General features: G+C 40.0%; 1 protein-coding gene across 2 annotated transcripts in view; it reads right to left on the bottom strand.

The window, feature by feature from the left end:
- dnajc6 (DnaJ (Hsp40) homolog, subfamily C, member 6) overlaps positions 1-24,089 on the bottom strand; it is a 40,039-nt gene that overhangs the window by 9,129 nt on the left and 6,821 nt on the right. For both annotated transcript variants that reach the window (XM_030727458.1, XM_030727457.1), the window contains 11 exons: positions 18,979-19,114; positions 10,174-10,223; positions 8,810-8,958; positions 7,562-7,684; positions 6,313-6,446; positions 5,750-5,944; positions 5,334-5,451; positions 4,194-4,273; positions 3,843-4,036; positions 1,378-1,749; positions 1,078-1,221 (listed from right to left, as the gene is read on the bottom strand). In XM_030727458.1, the coding sequence (XP_030583318.1) occupies positions 1,078-1,221; positions 1,378-1,749; positions 3,843-4,036; positions 4,194-4,273; positions 5,334-5,451; positions 5,750-5,944; positions 6,313-6,446; positions 7,562-7,684; positions 8,810-8,958; positions 10,174-10,223; positions 18,979-19,114 (1,695 nt within the window). The remainder of the gene's footprint in view (positions 1-1,077; positions 1,222-1,377; positions 1,750-3,842; positions 4,037-4,193; positions 4,274-5,333; positions 5,452-5,749; positions 5,945-6,312; positions 6,447-7,561; positions 7,685-8,809; positions 8,959-10,173; positions 10,224-18,978; positions 19,115-24,089) is intronic.

The following is a 24,089-nucleotide window of genomic DNA, read 5'->3' as shown; positions in this document are numbered from 1 at the left end:
GCATCCCTCCATGGATTTTCTGCACTGACCCACCACCAAACTGGTCAGCCAGCATAACGTTCTCCACAGCTTCTTCAGATGCTTTCACATCTGTCACATGTGCTCAGGGTGAACCTACTCTTACTTGTGAAAAGTACAGGGTGCCAGTGGTAGACCTGCCAATTCAGGTATTCTATGACAAATGCCAGTTGCTGCCGGGCAGTGAGCACAGGGCCTTCTAGAGGACGCCAGGCCCTCAAGCCACCCTCCTGAGACATTCACACTAGTGGCTTGCTGGGGGTGATTTTGTAGGGCTCTGGCAGTGCTCATCATGTTCTTTCTTGCACAAAGGAGCAGATACCAGTCCTGGTGATGGGTTAAAGACTTTCACAGCAAACCTTCCTACTCTGATAAATATTGATGTGCCATCCTGGAGGAAATGGACTACCTGAGCAACCTCTGTAGGGACCAGGCATCATCCCCTGCTGTCAGTAGTGACACTGACAAAAAGTCAGAAAAGATTGAGACGGAAAAATGTCAGTGGCCTCCACCTATAAAGGCATTCCTGTTTTGGGGTCGTCTCATTGTTGCCCCTCTAGTGCCCCTGCTGTTAATTTCATTAACACCAAAGCAGCTAAAACTGATTAAAAACTCCCTCTGCTACTTAACTGACCAGATCAATATCCCAGAAGTTTAATCAACTTGATGTTATACTCTGATTAAAAAGTTTTCTTTTAATTTTTTCGAGTAGTGTATATGTAAAATACTCTGCAGTTGTGTTTGGCTGGCACTTTAAACAGAAGCATGGATGAAGCAAAATAATCATAGTGGCATCTTGCAAATTGTTAGCCTAATAGCATAATGGCCTAAGTCATATTTTGGCCAAAGTTGAGATATCCATCTAAATGAATCTACACTGTTAGCAGAGTAGAATTAGGTAGGTATCTCAAAATATGCCAAAATATGACTTAGACAATTATGCTATTAGGCTAATTAAATATTTTAAAACATGCCTTACCCTAGCTTGGAAATGCTTTAAGTACACCCAAAAAGAAGGTGTGGGAAAATGTTCAGCAGAGCAGCAGGAGCATGCCTTACCGACGCTTGTAGGCTGCAGGGTGGGTGATGGTGAGCGAGCAGCATGCAGGAAAGGGTCTGGCTGCCCCACTTTACCTGGTCCGAGGAATGAACCCATCATATCCTGAGGCTTAGGCATGGCACCCGTCCCAAAAGGATTAAATGCTGAGGAAAACAATCCACCAGTGTTATTGTATTATACTGAAGAACTGCATTTGTAATAGTTATGAAGTCATCAGTGCCTACTGTAGTATGTACCATAACATACTGTATTATTTGAAGTCTAGAGTCTAAAATCAAGTGCACTTTCAAACATCTCACCTGGTGGAGCAGGTGAGGGGCATGGCGAGGCAGTGTTGGGGGCAACTTTGTGTGGAGTGGACTGGGCAGATGAAGGCCCACTGGTTGGCTGAGGTGGGGCTCCAAACAAGTCCCCTAGGAGGTCGGTGGTTGCAGCTGATGTAGGTGGGGGCTGAGATGATGGGTGGTTGACCTCGTCCCCTTCTAGGCCAAGAAGATCCACTTCCTCAGCAGGAGCAGGGACGGCAGAGGCTGGAGCAGGTAGGTCAGGTTTCTGGTGGGCTGCACTGGTAGTGCTTTGTTGGTTGGAGAGAGACAGCATTTCATCATCTGACGGCTCGCTCTCCTCGCCGCGGCCCCGACCATCTGGACCTCCCTGGGACCGGCTTGGCTCTGAAAAGGTATGAGATGGAAAAAGAAGGAAAGAGTCATGAGAAAGACACATCTGTCCTGGACAAAGCAGCGACTGGAGAGATAACAAAATAGACAAAGGGAATTAATGTGAGTTTTAGAGAAAAAGGGATAATGGTGAAGCAAAGGATGATGGGAAACTACACAGGTCATCACTTCTACAGCAAGTACACCTATTTCTGCTATGAGATTGCACACTTACACACACACTGTCTGCCAATGAGCTCCAGCTGGTAGTTGGTTTAAGCTAGTTGGGAGGAGGTGTCTAAGATATAACAAATTTCAATATAAAATAATACGATACAAAATATAAAGAAGGGATGGGATGTACAATATGGTAATAAGCATATCAAGAGCAATATTTCACTTTGGTAGAACTTTTTACATTTTAATTTGTTTATTCCCTGGATAGTGTTTCCCTTTATTTCCTTTTGGGACCACATGTTTTTCCCAGTTCTCTATATTCATTAAAACAATCTTAAAAACATGCCTCTGGATGCTCACTCACACACACACACACACACACACACACACACACACACACACACACACACACACACACACACACACGAATATTCATGTGTTTGTTGTTGCTGTATATTATGGGAATTGCGTTGAAGGATTGGTGTTTATACAAGAGGCAGGGCAAAATGTTTCTACCAAAATGATATATCATTGCAAAGCAATAATGGGCTAAATTTCAATTCAATCAGTGCAGATCATAAATGGAAACAATCAAATGGGTTTTCCATTAACAGAAATCATTCTGGGTAGAGTATGATTGAATTGAAGCAAGCCCTGGTTAACTACACTCACTGTACATTTCCTCTAACAGGTCTGTGATCTTCTCTACCATCTTACCCTCAAGATCCAAACCCTCCATCTCATCTTGCAGGGATAGAAATGAGTCAGATTAGGTTTTATTACTGTGTGCTCATGTATACAGTAAAACCACTGACACCGATATTGGAAAATATCATGTGAATGTTACTCTAGAGAGCAACCACACCCGATGATGGAAACAACACTCCCAAAGCCAGCGGCCTTGGACAATGCTCCCCACTACCCTGTAGAGCACCTGGCCTTCAAGAGACTCCACACCACAACCTTAAAGATCTGCATCCAACTTCTTCTTTACCAGACAGCCCTCACCCCGTAACATGGATGTGTGGGGGTATCATTATAAAATTAGGCAAATGGCTTTAATGTTTTGTCTGACTGGTGTCTGTCTGCCTGAAATATTTTGTTTATATTGCTGTTCTTGTGAGAACCACTATAAATATTACAAGTAGTAGTAAGTACTCATATTTTTTTAGCCTTTATTCTGATAAAAGTTAAACTGATATAAAGTCAATACAGGTTTTGGAGTTAGGCTGAAAGTAGCATTATGATTAGTTTTAATTAAGGCTATAGTTACAATTGTGAAGGCTGAAAAAGCAGATGGCAAAAAAAAAAAAAGACAACTAAAAACATTTTCAATTCAAAATTTCACATTAAAGATGTCTGATACAAAGGTGCTATGTTTGTGAATCAAGCTAATTGCTTATTTACTAACAGCTAACAGCTTTAGCTTTTTTTTCTCTCTTAGCTGTAGATTTTTAGCTTAACGATGCCGCTGGTAAAATCTGACAATTTTAACAAAGATTCAACTCTTACTTTCCAGCAGCTGCTTGATCCTAAAGTAAAAAAGTCAAACTTAAAATTCAGTCCTGAGAGACCAGCTCTGTTTTTCACAGCCTCTTACTGTAATAATAATAATTAAAAAAAAAAAAAAGGTGTTCAATGTGAACACGTGGTGATTTGTTTCTTTATATAGGCCCATACAGGCCTGGGATCAAATTTGAGAAGTCCAAGTGTGTCATTTGGATAATGACCTCGTTCAATTTGGGGTAAAAACAGTAAGCCCTTTCTTTCTTAACTGTAGCTGTGTAATAAAGACTCAAAATGTAAAATGCAGAAAAATGTCAGAATAAAAAAATCATAACTTGTTTTAAGCTTTTTATCTTAAGCATAATATACATTATTTTATAGACTGAACACCAGTGGTTACCCCAGCATAACCCTCCCATTATTACCAGCAATAGCCAATGCATCCTGGTGTTCCTGGTGGCCAGAGAAGAGCACATTTGGGCTCAGATCTTTACAGGGGAACTGTTCCCATGGTGGTGTCAGGTCTTTCTGTTTGTCCACCCCTTCTACCTCCACATCCAGTATCACATGGAAAAGCTGGGGATATTTCTCTGGAGAGTCACAGGCATCAAGTTCTGGTCTGAAAGGAAAATGAAAGTGTGTGAGAAAGAAAATGGATGTGAAATTGCACAAGATAAAACAGGCAACAGTGTGGAAATAGCAGCAATATTATTTTTAATACTGAAAAACCACAATGTCAATCATTATGAAAGACTTTTATAAGGAATTGTTCTTACTTGTTAAACTTTAACATAGTGGTTCCAGGACCAATGAAGCCAGTATGGAACTGAATCTGGAAGATCTGAGTGTTGGACACCTAACACAAGCAGGAACAAACATACACTGTTGACTATATTAAATTTTATATTTTACCAACAGTCTCCTCTAATCAAACATCCCTTACCTGTTGAAGATTATAACTAAAATATTACAAATCAAGTTTTTGCATGTGATAAATCTTTACTTATCAGGTTATATTAGTATCGCACCCATGGAAGGCTAAATGTCATGTAATAAAATAAATCAGGTAAGATAAGAAAATCCAGTAAAAATAAACATAAAAGGGAAAATATTTAAAACAGGTCCACCTTAACCATTTCATTTGAATGGATTTTAAAGTATTTTGTTACATATACATGTATTATTATAATGCAACACCTGGTGATGTACACCCATGTGCCAATATTTCAGTCATAAGAATATAGAAAGACAGTGATAACCAGATAAAAACAAAACTGGACCAAACTAAGCCAAAAACATATTCTATAAATAGTTCATAATGCATCTTTCAGCACTGCCATGACTGAGTAAAGCTGCATATTTCTACAAACAAGGCAAATCATTTACCTGCCTCCAGCTTCATGTTTCTTCTTGTCTCTTGAACTCTGATATCTTGGTTACAATCAGACACTGTTTGTATAGTGGCCAGTATTTTAGCATGATCTTATGCCAACAGAATCTTTCTAATACTGTCACTGTGCTTTAGATAGATCTTGCTGGTTCCTAGTTTGATTGAGATGCTGAGTTGTATTAGTACTAACACAGAGTAAGCAGCATGGTGGTGCGGTGGTTAGCACAGCAGCCTCGCAGCAAGAAGGTCCAGGGTTTGAATCCACCACCAGGACCTTTTCTTTGTGCAATTTGCTTGTGTTTGCGTGGATTTTCTCTGGGTACTCCGGTTTCCTCCCACAGTCCAAAGACATGCAGTCATTGTGGTTAGCTTAATTGGTCATGAGTGTGAAAGGTTGTGTGTCTCTCTGTGTTAGCCCTGTGATAGGGTGGCAACCTATCTAGGGTGTACCCTGCCTCTTGCTCTCTGACAGCTGGTATAGCCTCCACGACCCTGAAAAGGATGGACAGATTAAGCAGAAGTGTACCTTGGCCTGCAAACGTCCTCCAATGGTTGACCTCATGTGGTAGACTGAAACCACAACATCTCCTTGTACGCTTACACCCAGAGGGAAAACTACCTTGCCATCCTGGACCCGGTGCTCTCTGAGCATACAGAGAAAACCGAAGGAACATAAACACAGAGAATGGAAAAGTGAACAATATGAAGATGCAGCAATTTGGAGAGTGTAATTGAGGGAAAGTGTTGCAAAGGGGGGTGGGGGGGGGGGGGGGGGGGGGTGATGATGATGCTTTGATTATATTTTTATTCACATCATGCTCAGCATAAATCTTTGAGACATTTCAAATTACTCTACTGCAAAAGTATAATACTTTCTGTGTTGCTATGGCAATGCTAATTAGATGCTATGAAACTTTTATTAATCGCACTAATGTTACTTACCTCATCCTCTCATACTCCTGTGCGGTGGTGAAGATCTTAGTCTCTCCAATGAGGACATCACAGAAGGGCCGACAGCCGCTACGCTGCTTATTGAAACAGGGGATCGGACTCATAGTGAGGGCCTTGATCATCAAGGGCTTCGAGTGGGGTAGGTTAGGCTTCTCTGATACCATGCTACATACATAGCCTATGTACCTGCAGGCAGAGAAGGCAAAACAAAAGTCTTCAATTGGCTGTTTGTACATTTCAGCATGTTAGCCTGTAACGGCACATGATCTGAAATTGTGCTGTAAGAGGTAGTTCAGAAAATTACACAGAGGACAGAAATGTGTTTTTCATGAGTGTGAATGTGTTTTAACCTCATTAAATAAGCGATTATTTATTAGAAGCTGGTAAATGTCCAGCTTCAATTAAAAATTGGCTGTAGTTCTACTAGATAATGAACCATGGTATCTAATATCAGAAAAATAAAAGAGGACCAAGCACAAGACGTGTCTCCCACTTTGCTTCTTCCCTTTCTCAGTCTCTGTCACATTCACACAGACACATTCACTGATGCAAACCTGCGGTGTGAAGGCCAGAGGCCGGAACCTGGCCTTTTGGCGCTGAGCAGCTGCATGGCGGGAACTGGATTGTTGAAGAGGTGGCAGAAGCAGAACATGGCACAGACCAAAACACCTGAAGGAGCCCGACCATCCTGAAAGTGCAAAACAAAGCTACATTAATATACCTTTGAGCCAGCATGCTAATTACATTTTCTTCTTATTCTTACAGGAATTTCAGCACTGAAGATAGTTGGAGGTTTTTGTTTGGTTAAATAACATTTCACATGACTTAAAAACACAAATAAGAAAATAAATTAATCTAATTTGCACCAGAATTTTTTTCCATCACCTTTTTTCCAGCTATTCACAAGCATAAAGTTCATTTCAGGTTACGTGAATTCACAAATGCTTGTGAACTGAAGCAGTAAAAACATCTTTTTAAAAGGAACGTTTTGGTTAAGGCTATGCAAGAAGGAGTAGTTTGTTGAGGCACAGCCAAACCCACAATGACTTGGCAATGACATGCCCAGGCACATGCCAGTTTACAGTATTCCTGTCCTGGAATAAGAACAAAAAGAATCTCTGTTTCCACTGAAGAGACCGTTGGATTTCCAAATGTGTCTAATGCAAAGTATGTAGGGTTTTTAGGTGTGCCTCATATTGCTTAACTGTCTTACCATATGTGCACCAAAAGTGTCCTTCACCCACACCTAAATAAAAGATCCAAAGAATACACCCATTCTACAATTAGCCTATTAAAATGTATCTACTATTTTAATTGAACATCTCAGGCCAAGATGCACATCTGAAATACTCCTATCCTTTATCTTGAATTTTCTTTTTAATAAGACCTGCGAAGTAACAGCAGATGTGAAGAAGTTCACACAGCTGATTAAAAGAGACAACAAGAGCAGTATGATGAGCACCAAGCTTTAATTTTTTGGGAGAAAAGTAAGACTTACTCCAGCAACCAGGACTGGAGGGAACTACTGTAAGAGACTCTTACACTAAATATGTTTCAGTTAGTCTATTTCAGACTCTAGGCTTGGATTCAAAAGTGGGTCACAGGACATCAAACAGCTCAAAATTAAGTCCCTTCATATAAAAATCAAAATTGCCTTACTATGTACTTGTGTTTCATGGCAGAGTGGGGTAACAGTGTAAATGAAAGTTTCTATTTGAATGCTATATGAATCATTAATAAATTAAACTATATGGAGGATCATGATGAATATGATGTAGCTCTACCATATGCGTGTCTCCTTACCGAGCATGTGATTACACAGACATTCTTGGGATTCTGTTTGAGCCAGTTGTGCATGTTCTTGCACACAGCGAAGAGGTTGTGGAGGCTGGGTGCTTGGCGTGAAGGCCAATTACACTCTGAAACCTGTATTGAAGCAGAGCCAGGAATAACAGGAGGGAGAAGGAAAAGTAGTTCCATAAAAAGAAAGACAAGAGGCAGATCAGAGATATAAGAAGGCAGGAAAGGGTTGTGGGAAAAGGAACAGAAGGGTGGAAACGGGAGCGGTGGAAGTTAGTAACAGCACTGCAGCAGCAGAGCAACACAACAGACCAGTTGCCATGATGAGTCATCTGCTAAAGATACAGTGACTTCCCCATGCAGACAGGGGGCCATCTTGACCATGTTAACTCCACAGCTTGACTCCTCAGTTCTCACATGTCCCTTCTTCACGTTAATAGGAAACTTGTTAATAGGAAAAAGAGCTAAATGCCACAATCCATGCTGAAAGATATTCATAATCATAAATAATCATAATCATTTTATTTGGAATATTGACTTTCTTCATGTTTTCAAATCACGACTCAAAACTTAGCTGTTTTGGTTCCTTTTGTCATTTTAGTTTCTATTTGTGCTTTATGTGATTTATTTTGTTTTAACCCCTGTAAAGTGTCCTTGGTGTCATGAAAGGCGCTTACAAATAAAATGTATTAATATTAAAACAAATAAAATACTGAGCTTTTTAATTTTTATATTTACTAATATGGTGATTTTAGGTATAACACTAGGATTTGAACATAACATATTACAATTCTCAAAAATGAAGTCAGCGCTGAAATGACATCAAAAACTGAAGTTCCAAGAATGGCCACATGAGGCTGTTAGCTGCTAGCTGCCTATTAGGCCTTCCATCAGCTCATTTGAATCACCACACTGATCTTCTCCACCATGTTTGCAGTGCTGTTGTCTTTCGTGACATTTTATGCAATTATCTGGCTTGCTGTGGAGTTAATTGTACTAAAGCACTATTCAAGTAAATAAAATTCTAGCATTTATTTATGTGTAAGCACTAATTAGCAGGTATTGATGTCTGTGTGATGCAACCATACTCTGGATACATTTTCTTAACCAAGCCAGCTCACAACTCACTTCTGGCTCTTATAAAAACTGTGACTGACAAATTGCCAAATGCACAAATGCACAAAGTGTGAAAAGAATGCAGCAACCACTAATAAATCTGTAACAGCGTCACTGAGATTCAATTACACTCACCCTGTTGGAGAATTTGGCCCCACGGTAGTTACGTTGTGATAGGTTGAAAACAGTGTAGTGGTCAGCATGTCGACTGTCAAGGAAGGAGCGGATGTCTTCGACATGGTTCTGGTAGCCAATCTGCACTGACTCAGCTGGATAGGTCATCACTGAAAAAAATTTGGAAAGGTTTAACATGTTCACATACACAGTGTAATTAATAGACAAACATACAGTCATGTTAACAAAAAAGTTTTAACAGGACTCTAAGCAGTACTATGAAAAACTAAGTACACCCCATGATTCAATAGCTTGTAGAACCACCTTTAGCAACAATTACTTGAAGTAATCATAGCCTGTATGACTTTATCGGTCTCTCACATCATTGTAAAGGCTTGCAGGCATTCATTTATGCACAGGTCTCTTAAGGTCCTGCCACAGCATTTCCATCAGGTTGAGGTTTCAACCCAGTATTAACTGTCAGGGAGACAACCTCACATTGACCCTAGAATACTTTGGTATACAAAGGACTTGGTGACTGCAAGGCGCAATGCAACTTTACAAACCTAAGCCATGCTGCCATGTTCTTTTTAGAGAGGCTTTCTTCTGGCATGCAAAAGCTTCTCCTGGTGACCCTTGCAAACACGCCATACTCATTTAGTCTTCTTGTAATTGTGCTGTCATGAATTTTAACATTGAACATGTTTTTTATTAGTTTGTTTTTTGCAGTTTGCCTGAGCATTGCATTATATTGCACCGTCTGAGCTTGGGGGGAATTTGCTGGGACATCCATTCTTTGGGGTGATGAAGTAAAGATTGTTGCATTGTGTCAATGCACGTTTGAATGCTCCAAACCAGCAAAATAATCAAAGCTTCTACTTTTATAGAGGTGCTCACACTTGCTGGTGATCAGTTAATCAGATATGTTTGATTAGATACTTGAGGGTTTACTTTTTTCACAGGACTGCAGTGAAAATTTTTCTTTTCTACATGACTATTTTTCCCACCATGGAGTACTGGAATGCAAAAAGGTGAATTGAAAATATGGTGAGTAGCTCCACACTCGAGCATGACTGTCACTGGTAACATGATGGGATATAAAGCCCTCAGGTGACAAATGTCTAGCTGACTATGCCTTTTAAAGGACACATTTCTGCTCAGCCTCATAAAGTATAACACTGATAGCAATTCAACAAAGAGCGTGGTGGTCAGCGGAGGTTGCAGATGACTGCTTCTGCAAGTGGTTATGTTCATCTCATAATTGCATACAACCATCTATTCCTCATACTATGCATGAACTTTACACCTCCATGTTTTTATTTTTAGTGGCATTGTTAAAATTCATATACATGCACACAGTGTCCATTAGCTAGAAATGCATTTACCTATGATCCGTGATGTTATGTAGGCAATGTCCAGCTCCCCTTTGGTATAACTGTAATGAAAAAAGAAATCTTTGAAAACATTTTTTTATTACAGTCGTGCAACTATAACAAATATTACACTATTACACAATATTCCACAAGCATTTAATATGTTTTTAAAACATACATTTTGGTAGGTTTTACAAAATCACCTTGTGCTTGTATTTCAGTTGTTTAGATATGAGATATCAGAGATTTGACTGTTTCTATGCACTGAGTAAGGAGGACAAAATGATGTGTGTAAAAAAGAAACTCAATATAAGAATATCCAGCTTCCAAAAGGTTGATCCACCTTTCTGTCATTCACTATCAGTTCAGGCTGAACTGCATTACAGGCATTTCCAAGTGATTAACTTCAACAGGCTTTAAAGCAGAAGCTTCCATGTTCCAGGGAGCGGGGAAGTTATCTTGTTCAGGCTCACTACTCTAGGCTGAAGTGCCCAGGATCAAAGAAATACCATATGTGAATTCTTCAATTGAGCAGCATTGAGTTGCCTTTCCTTGCCAAATTTAGCTCTTCTACATGGAGATTTTTTTAAACTGTGGGAGCAGCTGTGGTGCACTCACATACAAGCAGTCCACTAGTGCTACAGCATGGCAGTGGTGGAAATATGCACTAATGAAACACTAGCAAGAAAGTGCAGGGTGGGGTTGGAGTAGGATCATAAATTTGCTTTTGGACAAATGACTCAAGAAAAGAAAATTTTCCATCTCACAGCTGACAACAGAAAAAGAATGCTCAGCTCATTGTACGTGCAGTTCTGTTGCGAGACAGGTTAGTAGGCTACTGCGAATCAAATTGAGTTGATTTGTTGCCTACTGTGAATATCCTGCAAGCTAGGCCGATCTGGGACACTCATCTCTGTGTGGTCATGGAGGAGTGCCATATGGGCCTGCTGCAATCCTAGACCTGGTTATGTAATGCGGGCCTTCTCACTTAGACTGCCAAATGAGTCTTGAGATTTTCTGTAAACTAAGAGACCTATAACAGCAAGTGCAGTGTGTCACATGTATGCATGCTTTCTCTTGAATTTACAAAAAAGTCATAATCTACAACATTTGTGTGGTTTAGCCTTAAAGAAAAAGACACCTGCTAATATACTGTTACAGACTTAGTTAAAGCCAACAATAAGGGTGGTGTGTGTAAGTCCTTCATAATGAGGTAATTGGACCACAGTTCAAGCTTCTATTTTGATCTAGTACAGTATTGTTCCCAGGATGGAAAAGCAGACTCAGTGTTTCACAGACTAAAAAGAGTCAGTTACATTTATAAATTGTACATTTATTGCTAAGTATGGGCTGGGAGGTCAGAAACATGACATCTCTGCACGACACTGACACTGTTCTGTGTAAATTTGTGGTTTTACCTGCTTCTATCCTGAAATAGAAACTAGAAGAGAAAAGAAGGGTCAGGTGTCAGGTTTAAATGGCCATGGCTGATAGTCATGAAGGTTTGTTCCTGACCTTTTGAGGATTAATTTGCAGTTGATTAAAATGTATCACAATATACTTTTTCCCTATGGAAATAAGTCAGATATATAATACCATAAACACAACTATTGATTAAACTGTCTATTGTAATAAATGCATCTTTGCCAATCTGATTTGAAAGCAATGATCTCTTTACATTATGAGCCAACTAAACTGTGTGTAACAGTGAACCCCATCTTCACTGTTTTGGAAAAAGAAAAACATTGTATTAATGCACATTCTGAACACCCACTTAATAACATTATAAAAACACCACTATCAACACATTAACCAGGTAACACCACCAGCAACCAGCTGATCCCAGCTCTGGAGTGGAGCATTGATCTAATTACTGTAGTGATGATGAGACAGGAGAAATTCATAATTTTCATAATTAACTTATAATCCCTGTTGTGCATATTTCTTACTGTTAATCTTGTGAAAGTGGATATGTTACTCTATATCTTATTTTCTGTCATATTTATACTGTTACAATGTGAATGTTCATATTAAACATAGCGAGAGTTTCATATAATGAGGTCATTTATGTAGGGTGTAATCCCTGTTAGTTAAGACTGCTCTAAAAGCTTGCCTTCAGACATAGACAGTTTTAAACATGTAGGTAGCCATGGTGATGTCACCCATTGGTTTTGGAATCTGCATTCTCAGTTTCAATGTTAGCATTTTGGCCAGAAGTTACCTTTATATGGATGAAAGTGGAGTGCTAAGTTACCAGATAATGCTAGCAAGCTTGATCAGAAAACTGCATCCATGAACTGCATAGGTCCAATGCAGACACACATGCAGTATAAGCTAATTAGTGCTAAGAAACAGACTAATACAATACTAGAATTTCACCCTGCTGTACCCCACAACAGGCTGTAATTTTAGTTAGTTATAATACATCAGAAATATTCCAAAAGGCTACACACATTGAAGAGGTCCAATTCAACTGACTCAAAGTTGTTGATGAAGCCTAGCCGACTCCATTGGGGTACCTGTCAGTCAATGCAGCTGCTCCCCTAACTGAATTATCCAGGTGGATGAGGTATAACAAAAAAATCACCTCACTCACAGTTGTTATGAAGGGGGACACTATCCACAGAGGCCACATCCATTTTTCTGTACCAGGCTTTTCAGTGCTTTACAGTTAGGCATTTTAACATGGGAAGATTGACTCATTTTTCCAGCCAAACTCAAGTAGCACCTAGAGGAAGAGCAATTTTTACCACTTCTGCTAGGTTTCATTTCTCAGATTGATTTCAGACAGTTTTTCTACTCCTGGCTTTATATGATGCATGACAGCATCATATAAAGGGACACTACTACACCGAGGCCCAGTGTAGTAGTGTCCAAAAATAAAAATATGGAGTTGGAAATGAGTTATAACCACAATTCCAAAAAAGCTGGGACGCTGTGTAAAATGTAAATAAAGACAGAATGCAATCATTTGCAGATCTCATAAATCCACATTTTATTCTTAAGAGAACATAGAAAACATATCAGATATTTAAATTGAGACATTTCACTATTTGATGAAAAATAGTTCATTTTGAATATCATGCCCATAAGCAAAAAAAGTTGGAGAACAAAAGGCTGGAGAAGTAAGTAGTACAAAAAAGAGACGACCAGAGGAAATTTTGCAGCTAATTGGGTTAATTGACAACAGGTTGATAATATTAAAATTAAGACAAATTAAAATTTTTAATTCTTTTCAGAAAACATGGACCTCGTGTCCTCTGGACTAAAGAGCAGAGCAACCATCCAGCTTGTTATCACCACTCAAAAGCCTGCATCTCTGATGGTATGAGGGCACATTAACACCTATGGAATTCACAGCTTGCAAATCTGGAAAGACATGATCAATGCTGAAAGGTATATACAGGTTTTAGATTAACATATGCTCCCATCCAGACATCTTTTTCAGGGAAGGCCTTGGATGTTTCAGCAAGACAATGCTAAACCGCATCCTGCATCTAATGCAACAGCACAGCTTCATAGTAGAAGAGTCCAAGTGCTGAATGACCTTTCACCAACTGAAAACATTCAGAGAATCATGAAACAAAAAATAGAATGACAAAGAGGACGGTGGCAAACATGGCCATCAAATTCAAAATGAGCTAACATTTTTCTTAGAGCAGTACATTTTCTCAGTTCAAACATTTGAGATTGGTTTATGAGATTTGAAAATCATTGTATTTTGTTAATATTTACATTTTTCACAGCATCCAAAGTTTTTTGGAATTGGGTTTGTAACAGGTCCTCTATAAGTTTGCATCTTTCATATGTTGCTCTTCCTACGTGATTTAATGATGATGATGTTCAGTAATGATCTTTTTCTTTGTAGCATGAGCGTGTCAGGATGCGGTATTGTTGCTGTGGTGCTCTCCCTCTTTTCCTTTTCCTCCAGGAGGCAGGCAGCATGGAGTCCCTCCGCCCCTCAAGGGCGGGACTGGTGGTCAGGGCAGTCACACCTGTTTCTTGTTTGGTGGCCATCAATGCTGTATTTAAGGCTCTGCCTGATGCCCCAGTCTTTGCCAGAGTGTCTGCGATTGTGGGGTAGGAACGCTAGGCCTTCTTATGGATTTTGCTCTTAATTTGCTCATGCCTCTGTGATTGTCTCGCACTTCAACTCTGTTTGCATTTGCCAGTACTTTGAATATTCCCACCTACCTTTTGCCTGCCTGCCGTCCTGGACAACCTCAAGGCTTCCACAGCAACTACGTTTCCCTTCCACGGATTTCACAAGACCGGCGCACAAGTAAGACCCTCTGCATCTTCCTGGAATAATCTGTGTAACACTACTTCTCACTGCCAAACATTTACTTCTCCTTCTCTCAATCCAGAGAGGAGCCCTCTCTCCACCGGTGTGCTCCCTCCACGCTTGGTCCCTGCGAATGAACGCCCTATCTGGACCTCCCCTGGGATTTTCCCCACCTAACATTTTGACTTGGTTTTCTGTCGTAAATAAACGTGCAGTTACGTCCAGCTGTCTTGTCCTGGTTTGCATTTGGGTCCTCCTCTTGCCTATGGCTGTTAGCCGTGACAGAGACAACGTAACAAATTTTAACAGTAATACTTCTGTGACTCCAGTTTCTTATTGCTACACTACTTCATTCAGTTTGGTATTGGTATTAACCCTTGATATAGTACCACAAATTTTGTGATCAAAAGAAATTCTTGTACAGTTTCTTTCAGCAAAACCCTAAAAGGTAAAGTTTGTTTAGCTTACTGTATAGGTGTGTAATTACACACATTCTGAAGGCTCCACCTCTGCAGTACCTGATTATGTTTTCCTACTAGAAAGTAAACATCATGAGCTCATAAGACATTGTTGGCTTATTATATCAGAAGAGAGGTGCTTTATCAGAGTCTCTCAAGACTGCACTCACATAGTCTCAAACAAACCAGTGTAAGTGGGTTAGATCCCGATGGATATTAGAGTTGGGCTCTCTACATTTCCCCTATGGTCTTCTCTAAAATTCTCCTTTCCTTCGTCTTCTTGTTTGAGCAGGATTTTTACAGCTTGTCTGCTTCACAGCTTAAACCAATGTAAAAGGTAACAAAAGGCCATGTAGTGTTTACATTGCAACCATCTAACCTCTGGACCTGAATTAGCTTCTTTAAAAAAATATCACCATTTTTTATAAACTCATTTCATGGCAATGCTAAATTCACTTGAGTTATCTTTTTGCATAATATGTGCTGAAAGTTTGTGTTTTTTGTATTTTGCAACTGGGATGATGTAATTGGGAAAACTAGAATTTAAAATGCAGGTTAAAGCTTGAAAACTTAGTAGAGGAAAAGGCAAATTAATGTGTCTGACAGGGAGGCTGGGACACAGTCTGAGCACAGACCAAGGACACTGTGTCTTTCACAAAACCAGATCAGCCAGGCTTTATATCCATTGTGCTCCTCACAGACACAACCACATTCCTGCGTCAGGTCGGTTGTGCTGCAAAATTTTTCTTTAGCTACACAAACAAACAAAGAGGCTGGTTTTAATAATTCAGCAACAGCTCTTTCCTTCAACTACAGATGAAAACAGAAGCAGAGAGGAACCAATAAAGGCTTGTCGGGGCATTAAGAGCAGGCCTGGTTAACGGCAGGGGTGTCACATATCACGGTAGCTCAGGGGAATTTTTTTTTCTTTTTTTTTTACAAAAGTCTTCCCAGTAAACTGGGATTAAACAGAACCTCCAGCAGTAATTCTGGCAAATGAGAAAAACCTTTAAGCTCAGAAATCCCCTTCTGTAGAAAAGCAGAACATTTTGCAAATTAGAGAAATGTCTGCCAGTGGTGTAAACAACAATTACTGGTCAAGAATTCTGAAAACTTCAATAAAACATGTATGGGGTTGATATCCTTGCATCTCATTTAAAGCTGCATGAGGAATATTGACATTCTCCTGGAATCACATTTGAAATAAAAGTGAAAAATTTGCTTTTAGCTTTTCGCTCTGATTTCCGCCATCACTAACTCACCTTCTCCTGCCAAATGCGACACTATTTCAGCAGTTAGTCTTTTTGTTGTTGCCACAACTTACATTTTGGAACTACTTTTTCAAATGACTACATGACAAGAAAAGGTGAGAAACGAAGGTCAGCAAACAGTTATTCAATATAGAAATGTTTGCTGGAATAACACTGCTCAAAAAAAAAAAAATTAAAAGAAAACTTTTTAATCAGAGCATAGCATCAAGTCAGTTCTGGGATACCGATCTGGTTAGTTCAGTAGCAGAGGGGGTTGTTGATCAGTTTCAGCTGCTTTGGTGTTAATGAAATTAACAAGAGGTGCACTAGAGGTGCAACAATGAGACAAACCCAAAACAGGAATGGTTTTACAGGTGGAAGCTACTGACATGTTTTCCCCTCCTCATCTTTTGTGACTGTTTTTTCACTAGTTTTGCATTTAGCTAGAGTCAGTGTCACTACTGGTAGCATGAGGCAATACCTGGACCCTCCAGAGGTTGCACAGGTAGTCCAAGTACTCCATAATGATACATCAATATGTGCCATTGTAGGAAGGTTGTCCTTGTCTCCCAGCACAGTCTCAAGAGCATGAAGGAGATTCTAGGAGTAAGGAAGTTACTCTAGGTGAGCTGGACAGGGCTGTAGAACCTATCAGCAGGACCGGTGTCTGCTCTTTTGTGCAAGGAGGAACAGGATGAGAATTGCCAGAGCTACAAAATGACCTCCAGCAGCCACTGGTGTGAATATCTCTTACCAAACAATCAAAAACAGACTTCATGAGTTGCTGCAATGAAGTTTTAGCAAAATGGACTAGCGTGCCCCATAATTTTTTTTATTTTGATTTTCAGGGTGTCTTTGGATTCAGCCCTCTGTAGGGTGATCATTTCCACCAAACAATGTGACATCTTTTAATTCCTAATGCATTACCCATTCCATATGAGTACAAATATCCAGCATGATTTTTCCCACTAAAATCTGATGTGTTTTTAAAGTGTTACTTAATTTTTTTTTTGAGCAGTGCATATTAATCTAAACACCTGCCTCTATAATAATGTTTGGAGGTTGTCTGAATGCATACTGTGTAAGACAGCAGCGGTATGAGAGCATACTCATTACTTGTAACTCATTGTTTCACTTAATATAAACAAAGTTTATAAATTTTCTCCACAAAATGACACATTATCTGTGGCACATTATGGAACCTCTGTGCATCTACCTTTCTTTCCCCAAGCTTTCAGCTTTCCGTTTCCCATTGCTCCATTATCTCTACTACTTACTCACACATGCATATACAGTCCCCACAAACACACACCACATCACACAGGGCCCTAATGAAATGAATCCTTCTGTATCAGCAGTGCACTGGCCATTTGGCACTATGAACCACCATGAATAATTCAGCCAGAAGTGGGGCAACAGACACCAAAGAGTGAGCGAAGGGTTGAGGACAGGAAGAAAGGTGGAGCCGAGCAAGCAGTTGATCAACCGAAAAAACAAGAGGAATGAAAAGATAGGAGAACGGGAGTTTGCCAAGATGTGAGCAACAGAAGAGGAGAGACACAAGAGAGGGAATTTCACAATCAAACTTGCTGAGTCAATAGTGAGGGGAGCAACGTACGTGTGTGTTTTTGTGTTTGTGTTTTTGATAATACAGAGGTCCCTTTGTGCTGCCCTGTGCAGATGCCTGTGCACAAACACACTGGGACGACCGAGCCGTGCCAGACTCTGCAACCTCCCTCTTTCCTTCCTCCATCCAAACTGCTCTGCTGCTTCACTTCTAAAGCTAGCTGGAAACACTTGTAATCAGCAGCTGAAATTAGAGTCAGTTAACCAGTTGAGTCACTACTGAACAAGTGTAAAACACAAGTTTAAGCTGGACTGGTGTATAGTATTCATCTTCAGTTGCATCATTCTCCTAATCATTCCTAGGAATATCTGCAGCCAGTACTGCAGTGTAATGACTATTTAATTTAATGGCACACTAAAGTTATACAAGGTGTGATCAAAACTTCTGAATCATGTCCATTAAAAAAAAAAATGCTACTTAACTGGGCTGCGCTTATAATTATCATCTTGTGCTCCTCTGGACCATTTTCAGCGCAGCTTCTATTTTTTAGATCTCTCGGTCTGGCTTAGTCCCCCTGCACTTGTGTTTCTGCGATGGCTGATCTCCCTCAGAGTGTAAACTGTAATCCTTTAACTTGTTTTCTTTTTTTGGGATGTGAACAAATTTGCAGAGAGCCTGCCACTCTGGCAAGTAGTTCAGGTGGTGAGTGAAGAGAGAATTAGTTTGGACAAAAATGCTCTGAGCCAGCATGAGATGGCACGCTGGTAGCATCAGAGTTCAGATCATTTTCTGAATGCTCTCTGTAGGAACCTTTGAAATGCTGCAGTAGAACTCTGTATTGGCTTGGACACTATGGACTCTTCACCTGAAAACTGCTGAAAGCATCAACAGTGATGATGCTTCAGATGACATTCAGGTCAGTTTGGAAGAGAGGTTCATGTGAGTCTAAACAGCTAAAAACAGCAGCTGTGCTGGAAGCTGTCTGGACAGAAAAGAGAAGATGACCTTGAACCATAAGATCAGCCAAATTTTAATCAGCTGAGGTTTTTATCTTTGTTTACCTGCTTTCAGGGCCTTTTGAGCATACCACTATACAGTTGCAGTAGCATACATATTCTCCATTGCTTTTTTTGCTCTCTTGAAAAACAATTATTGTTTATTATTAGTATAACATTTGACTCAAACTTTATAAAAGGGCAAACATTCCTTTTAATAAGCAGGGTTATGTAAAGCCCTATGAATGTAGTGCTCACTTACGTGGCAACTTGATGCATGACCTTGGTGGAGGTGTCCTTCAGCGTGTCCTTCAGGTTGTCCTTAAAGCTGCTGAAGAACTTGCCAGCTCCTCCCTTGACCATATCCAACAGTCCTCCACCATAGCCTGCATCCATATCTGGGGATAAAGGAGCAAAAAGCTTTATAAAATCTAATATCATTGATATCCTACTTAATATTGTTTTAGGACAATCACAGTAGCTGATCAATCACACTGTTGTGTTGTCATAGTTTTGTGATTCAGGGAAAGCGAGCAAAAATAACATGGGGGAGGGATGTAGTCTTCCACTGAAACAGAGCCGGGTTAAAACATCCTGCCATGTTTTTGTGCAAATTACGTATTCATACACAGTGCTCGAAGACAAACTGAGGTTTAGAGGTTTTCATTTGACTTCAGTGATGAACATGAGTCACTGCTCTACACTGAGTAAACATGTGTGTAGGTGTAAAGGAATGATGAACAAGGACACAAGAGACAAGACACACGCTAAAATGCACACCAGCTCTGTGTGTGTGCGTGCGTGCGTGCGTGCGTGCGTGCGTGCGTGCGTGCGTGCGTGCGTGTGTGTGTGTGTGTGTGTTATTCATATTCTAAATGTTGGATGAGACCCATGTGTTGTATCTGAGTCAGCACTGCTCTGGTGATCTGAGAATTTCTCCCCCTCCTCTCCCCACCTCTGTCTCCCCTCTTCATATACTGTGCATAGAAACCACTGTGTCATTACTTTATATCTAACTTGGCAGTGCTGACTAATCTACTGACATTAAACACAATGCAGCTGAAAATCACCCACAACCAGATTTTTAGCCAAAGTCTCCTCTAAGCACCGTGTGCTTCATGGAAAACTGCTCACTGACAGAGAAGCATTCAGTCAAACTGTGCTCGAGTTTATGATTTTTGAGGAGTGAAGAGCCTCTCCCTACTATGAGGAGTGCTCCCAACTATGAGCACTCCTCATAGTAGGGACTACTATGTAATCCTACTACCAAATTTTGGTTTGGGCCTAAAGTATTCTGTTTGTTGGATTTGGTGATTTTCATCTGGAATTTACTATGGGAAAACTTCTATAACATCCTTCTGTGAATTTGCAAGTGGGTTTTGTCAAGTGATTAAAAACAAAGAAAGCCTAGTCAGTGTGTTGAATTGGCTTGGAAAATCATGGAAGAAGTATAGAAAAAACTTTTTAACAGAAACCTTCTTCAAAATAAAAACAAAACAGTGATGCAGGAGAAGGCTTCCACATTCTGAGAAAATTGCTGCCTTGTGTAAAAACAGACTGTGTCTATACAAAGTTTTGCTTTACTTGGAAATGTCAGATTCACACCCTTAAAGATGTTATAGGTTTAACATTTACTTTCATCTGGAGAGTAATGGGGAAAGGGTGAGTTTACTGAGCTGAGACACATCGTTGATTATGACGAGATACTATTGTGCCATTAGCTGGCAGTTTTTGTGATGTTTCTGACACTAAAAATGTAATCTGTAGCTAATTGGCTATTCAAGGACATTTTTGTTTCATGCTGGTTGGCTGCTATGCCTTACATCACAGCCAACAAGCATTTTCAGACTGTCAGGTCAAGCTCAGAGGTTGTCAAAATCATAAGCTGTACAAAAACTTTCACTCTCATCTTGAGCATCAACCCACACACATTTCTTATGTTATCAAAATTTCAAGTCTTTTTTTTTTTTTTTTTATGCAAGACTTTCTGGATTGAAAACTTGAAAGCATCCGCTCCATACTTATTTTAGGAGCTCAGAAGCATGCAAAGACATGACAAACACTGTCTCAGAGCAAGTCTGTCTGCTGAGACAAAGTTTGATATATAAACACAGAAAGCAGCTGCTTTAAACTCCTTCGAGAATGACTCCTTCACCACATGCGTGACGCGTTTGCAGCGATTCTTCACTAAGTTCCAAAATTAGACTATTCGTTTCTGACTGCCGAGGCATGACACGTGTGAAGGGGATTTATTTTCACTGAGAAATAAATCTTTTGCACCCTATGAGCCACTGAAATTTCCCCACCCTAAAAAATTTAATGGAACTTTGCAAATACCAATCAAGATTACCAGTGTTAGGTCGAGTTTTTGTAAAATGTAGCTGCATAAACATGTGTAACATCTATTTTAACAGAGTAAAAAGTGATGGATAGATAGATACAGCACTAACTTTTTACATAAAAACAGAGGCAAGGAAACTTAACATCCATCCATCCATCCATTCACTTCCGCTTATCCTGTTCAGGGTCGCGGGGGGGCTGGAGCCTATCCCAGCTGTCATAGGGCGAGAGGCAGGGTACACCCTGTACAGGTCGCCAGCCTGTCGCAGGGCCAACACAGAGAGACAAACAACCTTTCACACTCACATTCATGCTCTCATTCACACCTATGGGCAATTTAGATTAGCCAATTAACCTAACCCCAGTAAGTGCATGTCTTTGGAATGTGGGAGGAAACCGGAGTACCCGGAGGAAACCCACGCAAGCACGGGGAGAACATGCAAACTCCACACAGAGAGAGGGAGAGGCCTGGGCCAAGGTGGAATCGAACCCAGGCCTTCCAGATGGTATTCTAACTGTGAGGCAGCAGTGCTAACCACTGCGCCACCGTGCTGCCCAGGAAAATGTAATCTGTAGCTAATTGGCTATTCAAGGACAAACTTAACATATAAGGACAAAAAGCACTGCACCACTGGCTACATCACATTGGTCCCTTTAACACAGGCCTCATTTTTTTTTACATCCTCTTATACCGTAGATGCTCTTTATTTATTTTTCTGTGGAGAAATGCCTTTGTGCTTGGGACATTTCATCTTTTTTCTCTGTAAAGTGTTGATTTTTTTTTTTTTTAAAGACAACAAAAGAAAGCCTGAGACCCCCAGAAAACTATCTTTTGTTTACAGAAAAGCGATAGAAAAGCGAGTAGTTTGTTTGATTGGTTTGGGTTTCTTTTTCTTTCAGTTTATGCACTGTTTTGACTACTTTCTGCAATCCAAAAGGCATCTCAAGGATAGTAAAGGATAATACAGTCCAGTCATTTTTTTTCACCTATCTCAGCAATACTGGCCATGCTTACACACTGAAGAATTTTCATGTAAGACTACAATTTTATTAGTGATTTTTGGCCCATTTTTAAGATCCTTAGTATACACATCTAGTCAGTGACGATGGCCGTATTTATTAAGAAAACTAGGGTCCTACACTCTGCCCTGACATTAAGAATTAAGTGGATGTGCTAGTCATGTTTGATACCTGCACAGGTAGAGAAGCAGCACTGATTATGAATGAACAAACATTCATGAAGAAATCCTACAAAAGAAAGAGCTGTTCCACTAAAACAAGACCAGGCTGATATTGAAGTTGACCAACAGAAACAGGGAGGGAAAAACAGATGTGACTGAAGGGAGAGGAAAAAAAGGCAAAGCAGTTCCTGGCATCTCCAGAGGGATCCGTTGGCTGTCGGTATATGTTTCCCTCCTTCTACAGCCTCAAACTTTACTTCATAATATCTAGTTTAGTGTTAAAGACACAGATAGATGAAAAGGCACAACAATAAAGCTTGACAGGCAAAAACCCCACACTCGACCTCAGTGGTACCATAATGATGGGCCTCGTTTCATCCAGGATTTGAATGACTGCAGTGTTAACCTGACTCTAATCTGCTTAATTATAGATGCTGCTGATAAGACAAGGAGTCTATGATTAATCATCTACTATACAGCTTAACCAGAAGTGTATTCTGCTCCTTTGAATGACAAGCAAGCTTTTCAAGCTGCTAAAAGCATGACACACTAGTATTACAGCTCTGACTAAGTGTAGGAGGAAGCCGACAGAATTAGGCAAACTGATTCTTTTACAAAATTTCTGACATTCCTGTTTTACAAAATTGAACAAATGTTTAATATTCATTGGCCTAGTTCAAACATATACAGTAAGAGACAGACTTGCATAGATACACATAGATATGTCCAAACGGTGGGTGCAAACGGTGGGTTTACAGCCATGAAACCCGGGCACCTTACAGTCAGCAATGAATTCCTTTGTATACCATAGTATCCTAGAGTCAAATGTAAGCGTTCACTGTCGGACACACAGCTAAAGCATGTCCAAACTGGATCATGCATCAAGACAATGATCCCAACCACAGCAGCAAAAACAGAATGGCTGAAAAAGAAAAGAATCAAGCTGCTTCAATGGCCCATTCAAAGTCTAGACCTCAAGCCAACTGAAACACTGTAGTGAGACCTTAAGAGAGCTGTGCATAAACAAATGCTGGCAAACCACAAGGAACTAAAGCAACGCTGTAATGAAGAGTGGGCCAAAATCCTTCCACAATGATGTGAGAGACTGATAAAGTCAGAAAACAGTTACTTAAGGTTATTGCTACTAAAGGTGGTTCCACAAGTTACTGGTTCATGGAGTGTACTTTATTTTTCACATGACTGTATAATCCTCTCCTAAAGCTGCAGTGTCCATACAAAGTATTTAACACATCTGATAAATTTGCAGTATCAAACTTTGATATCAAACAGCTGAGCTACATAAACAGATACTAAAACTGCAGTGAGCTCATGTCATGCTCTGTATTATGAATTAACTCCAGTAAATTACAGAAAATGCTGCAGTAAGCTGTAACAGCATGATGGTAAACTGGCATATACCATACCAGGACCCTAAGACTAAAGCTGCAAAAAAGGATCAGACATCATTTGTGCTTCAGTTTTTTGGGGGGTGGGATTTTGTGCTTTTCCTACTATGACATGAAACTGCTGTAAAAAAAAAAAAAAGGGCCTGCTCACAGTAGGGTTGGTTTTTACCCTTTCATTCAAAAGATAAACAATCCCTCATTTTCTGTTCTAAGTACTAAGACCTTGCTGAAGACTGAAAAAAAGCTGAAAAGTACACCAATAAGCTATCATTCATCTGTTCACTTATCTATTTTTTTTCCTTATTCTAATTATACTAAGTGGTGCCCTTTCTTGGACAGTATAATTGCACGTCAGCTGTGTCTGCCACCTTACACCAAATTACTTTTATAAATCTGATGCAGTGATTCCCAAATTCACTGGCTGTTAAAATGAAGCAGAATTTGCT

This window comes from Archocentrus centrarchus, chromosome 4 (assembly GCF_007364275.1).
Source record: "Archocentrus centrarchus isolate MPI-CPG fArcCen1 chromosome 4, fArcCen1, whole genome shotgun sequence".
Classification (NCBI taxonomy): Eukaryota; Metazoa; Chordata; class Actinopteri; order Cichliformes; family Cichlidae; genus Archocentrus; species Archocentrus centrarchus.
This window is presented reverse-complemented; position numbering and strand designations above follow the sequence as displayed.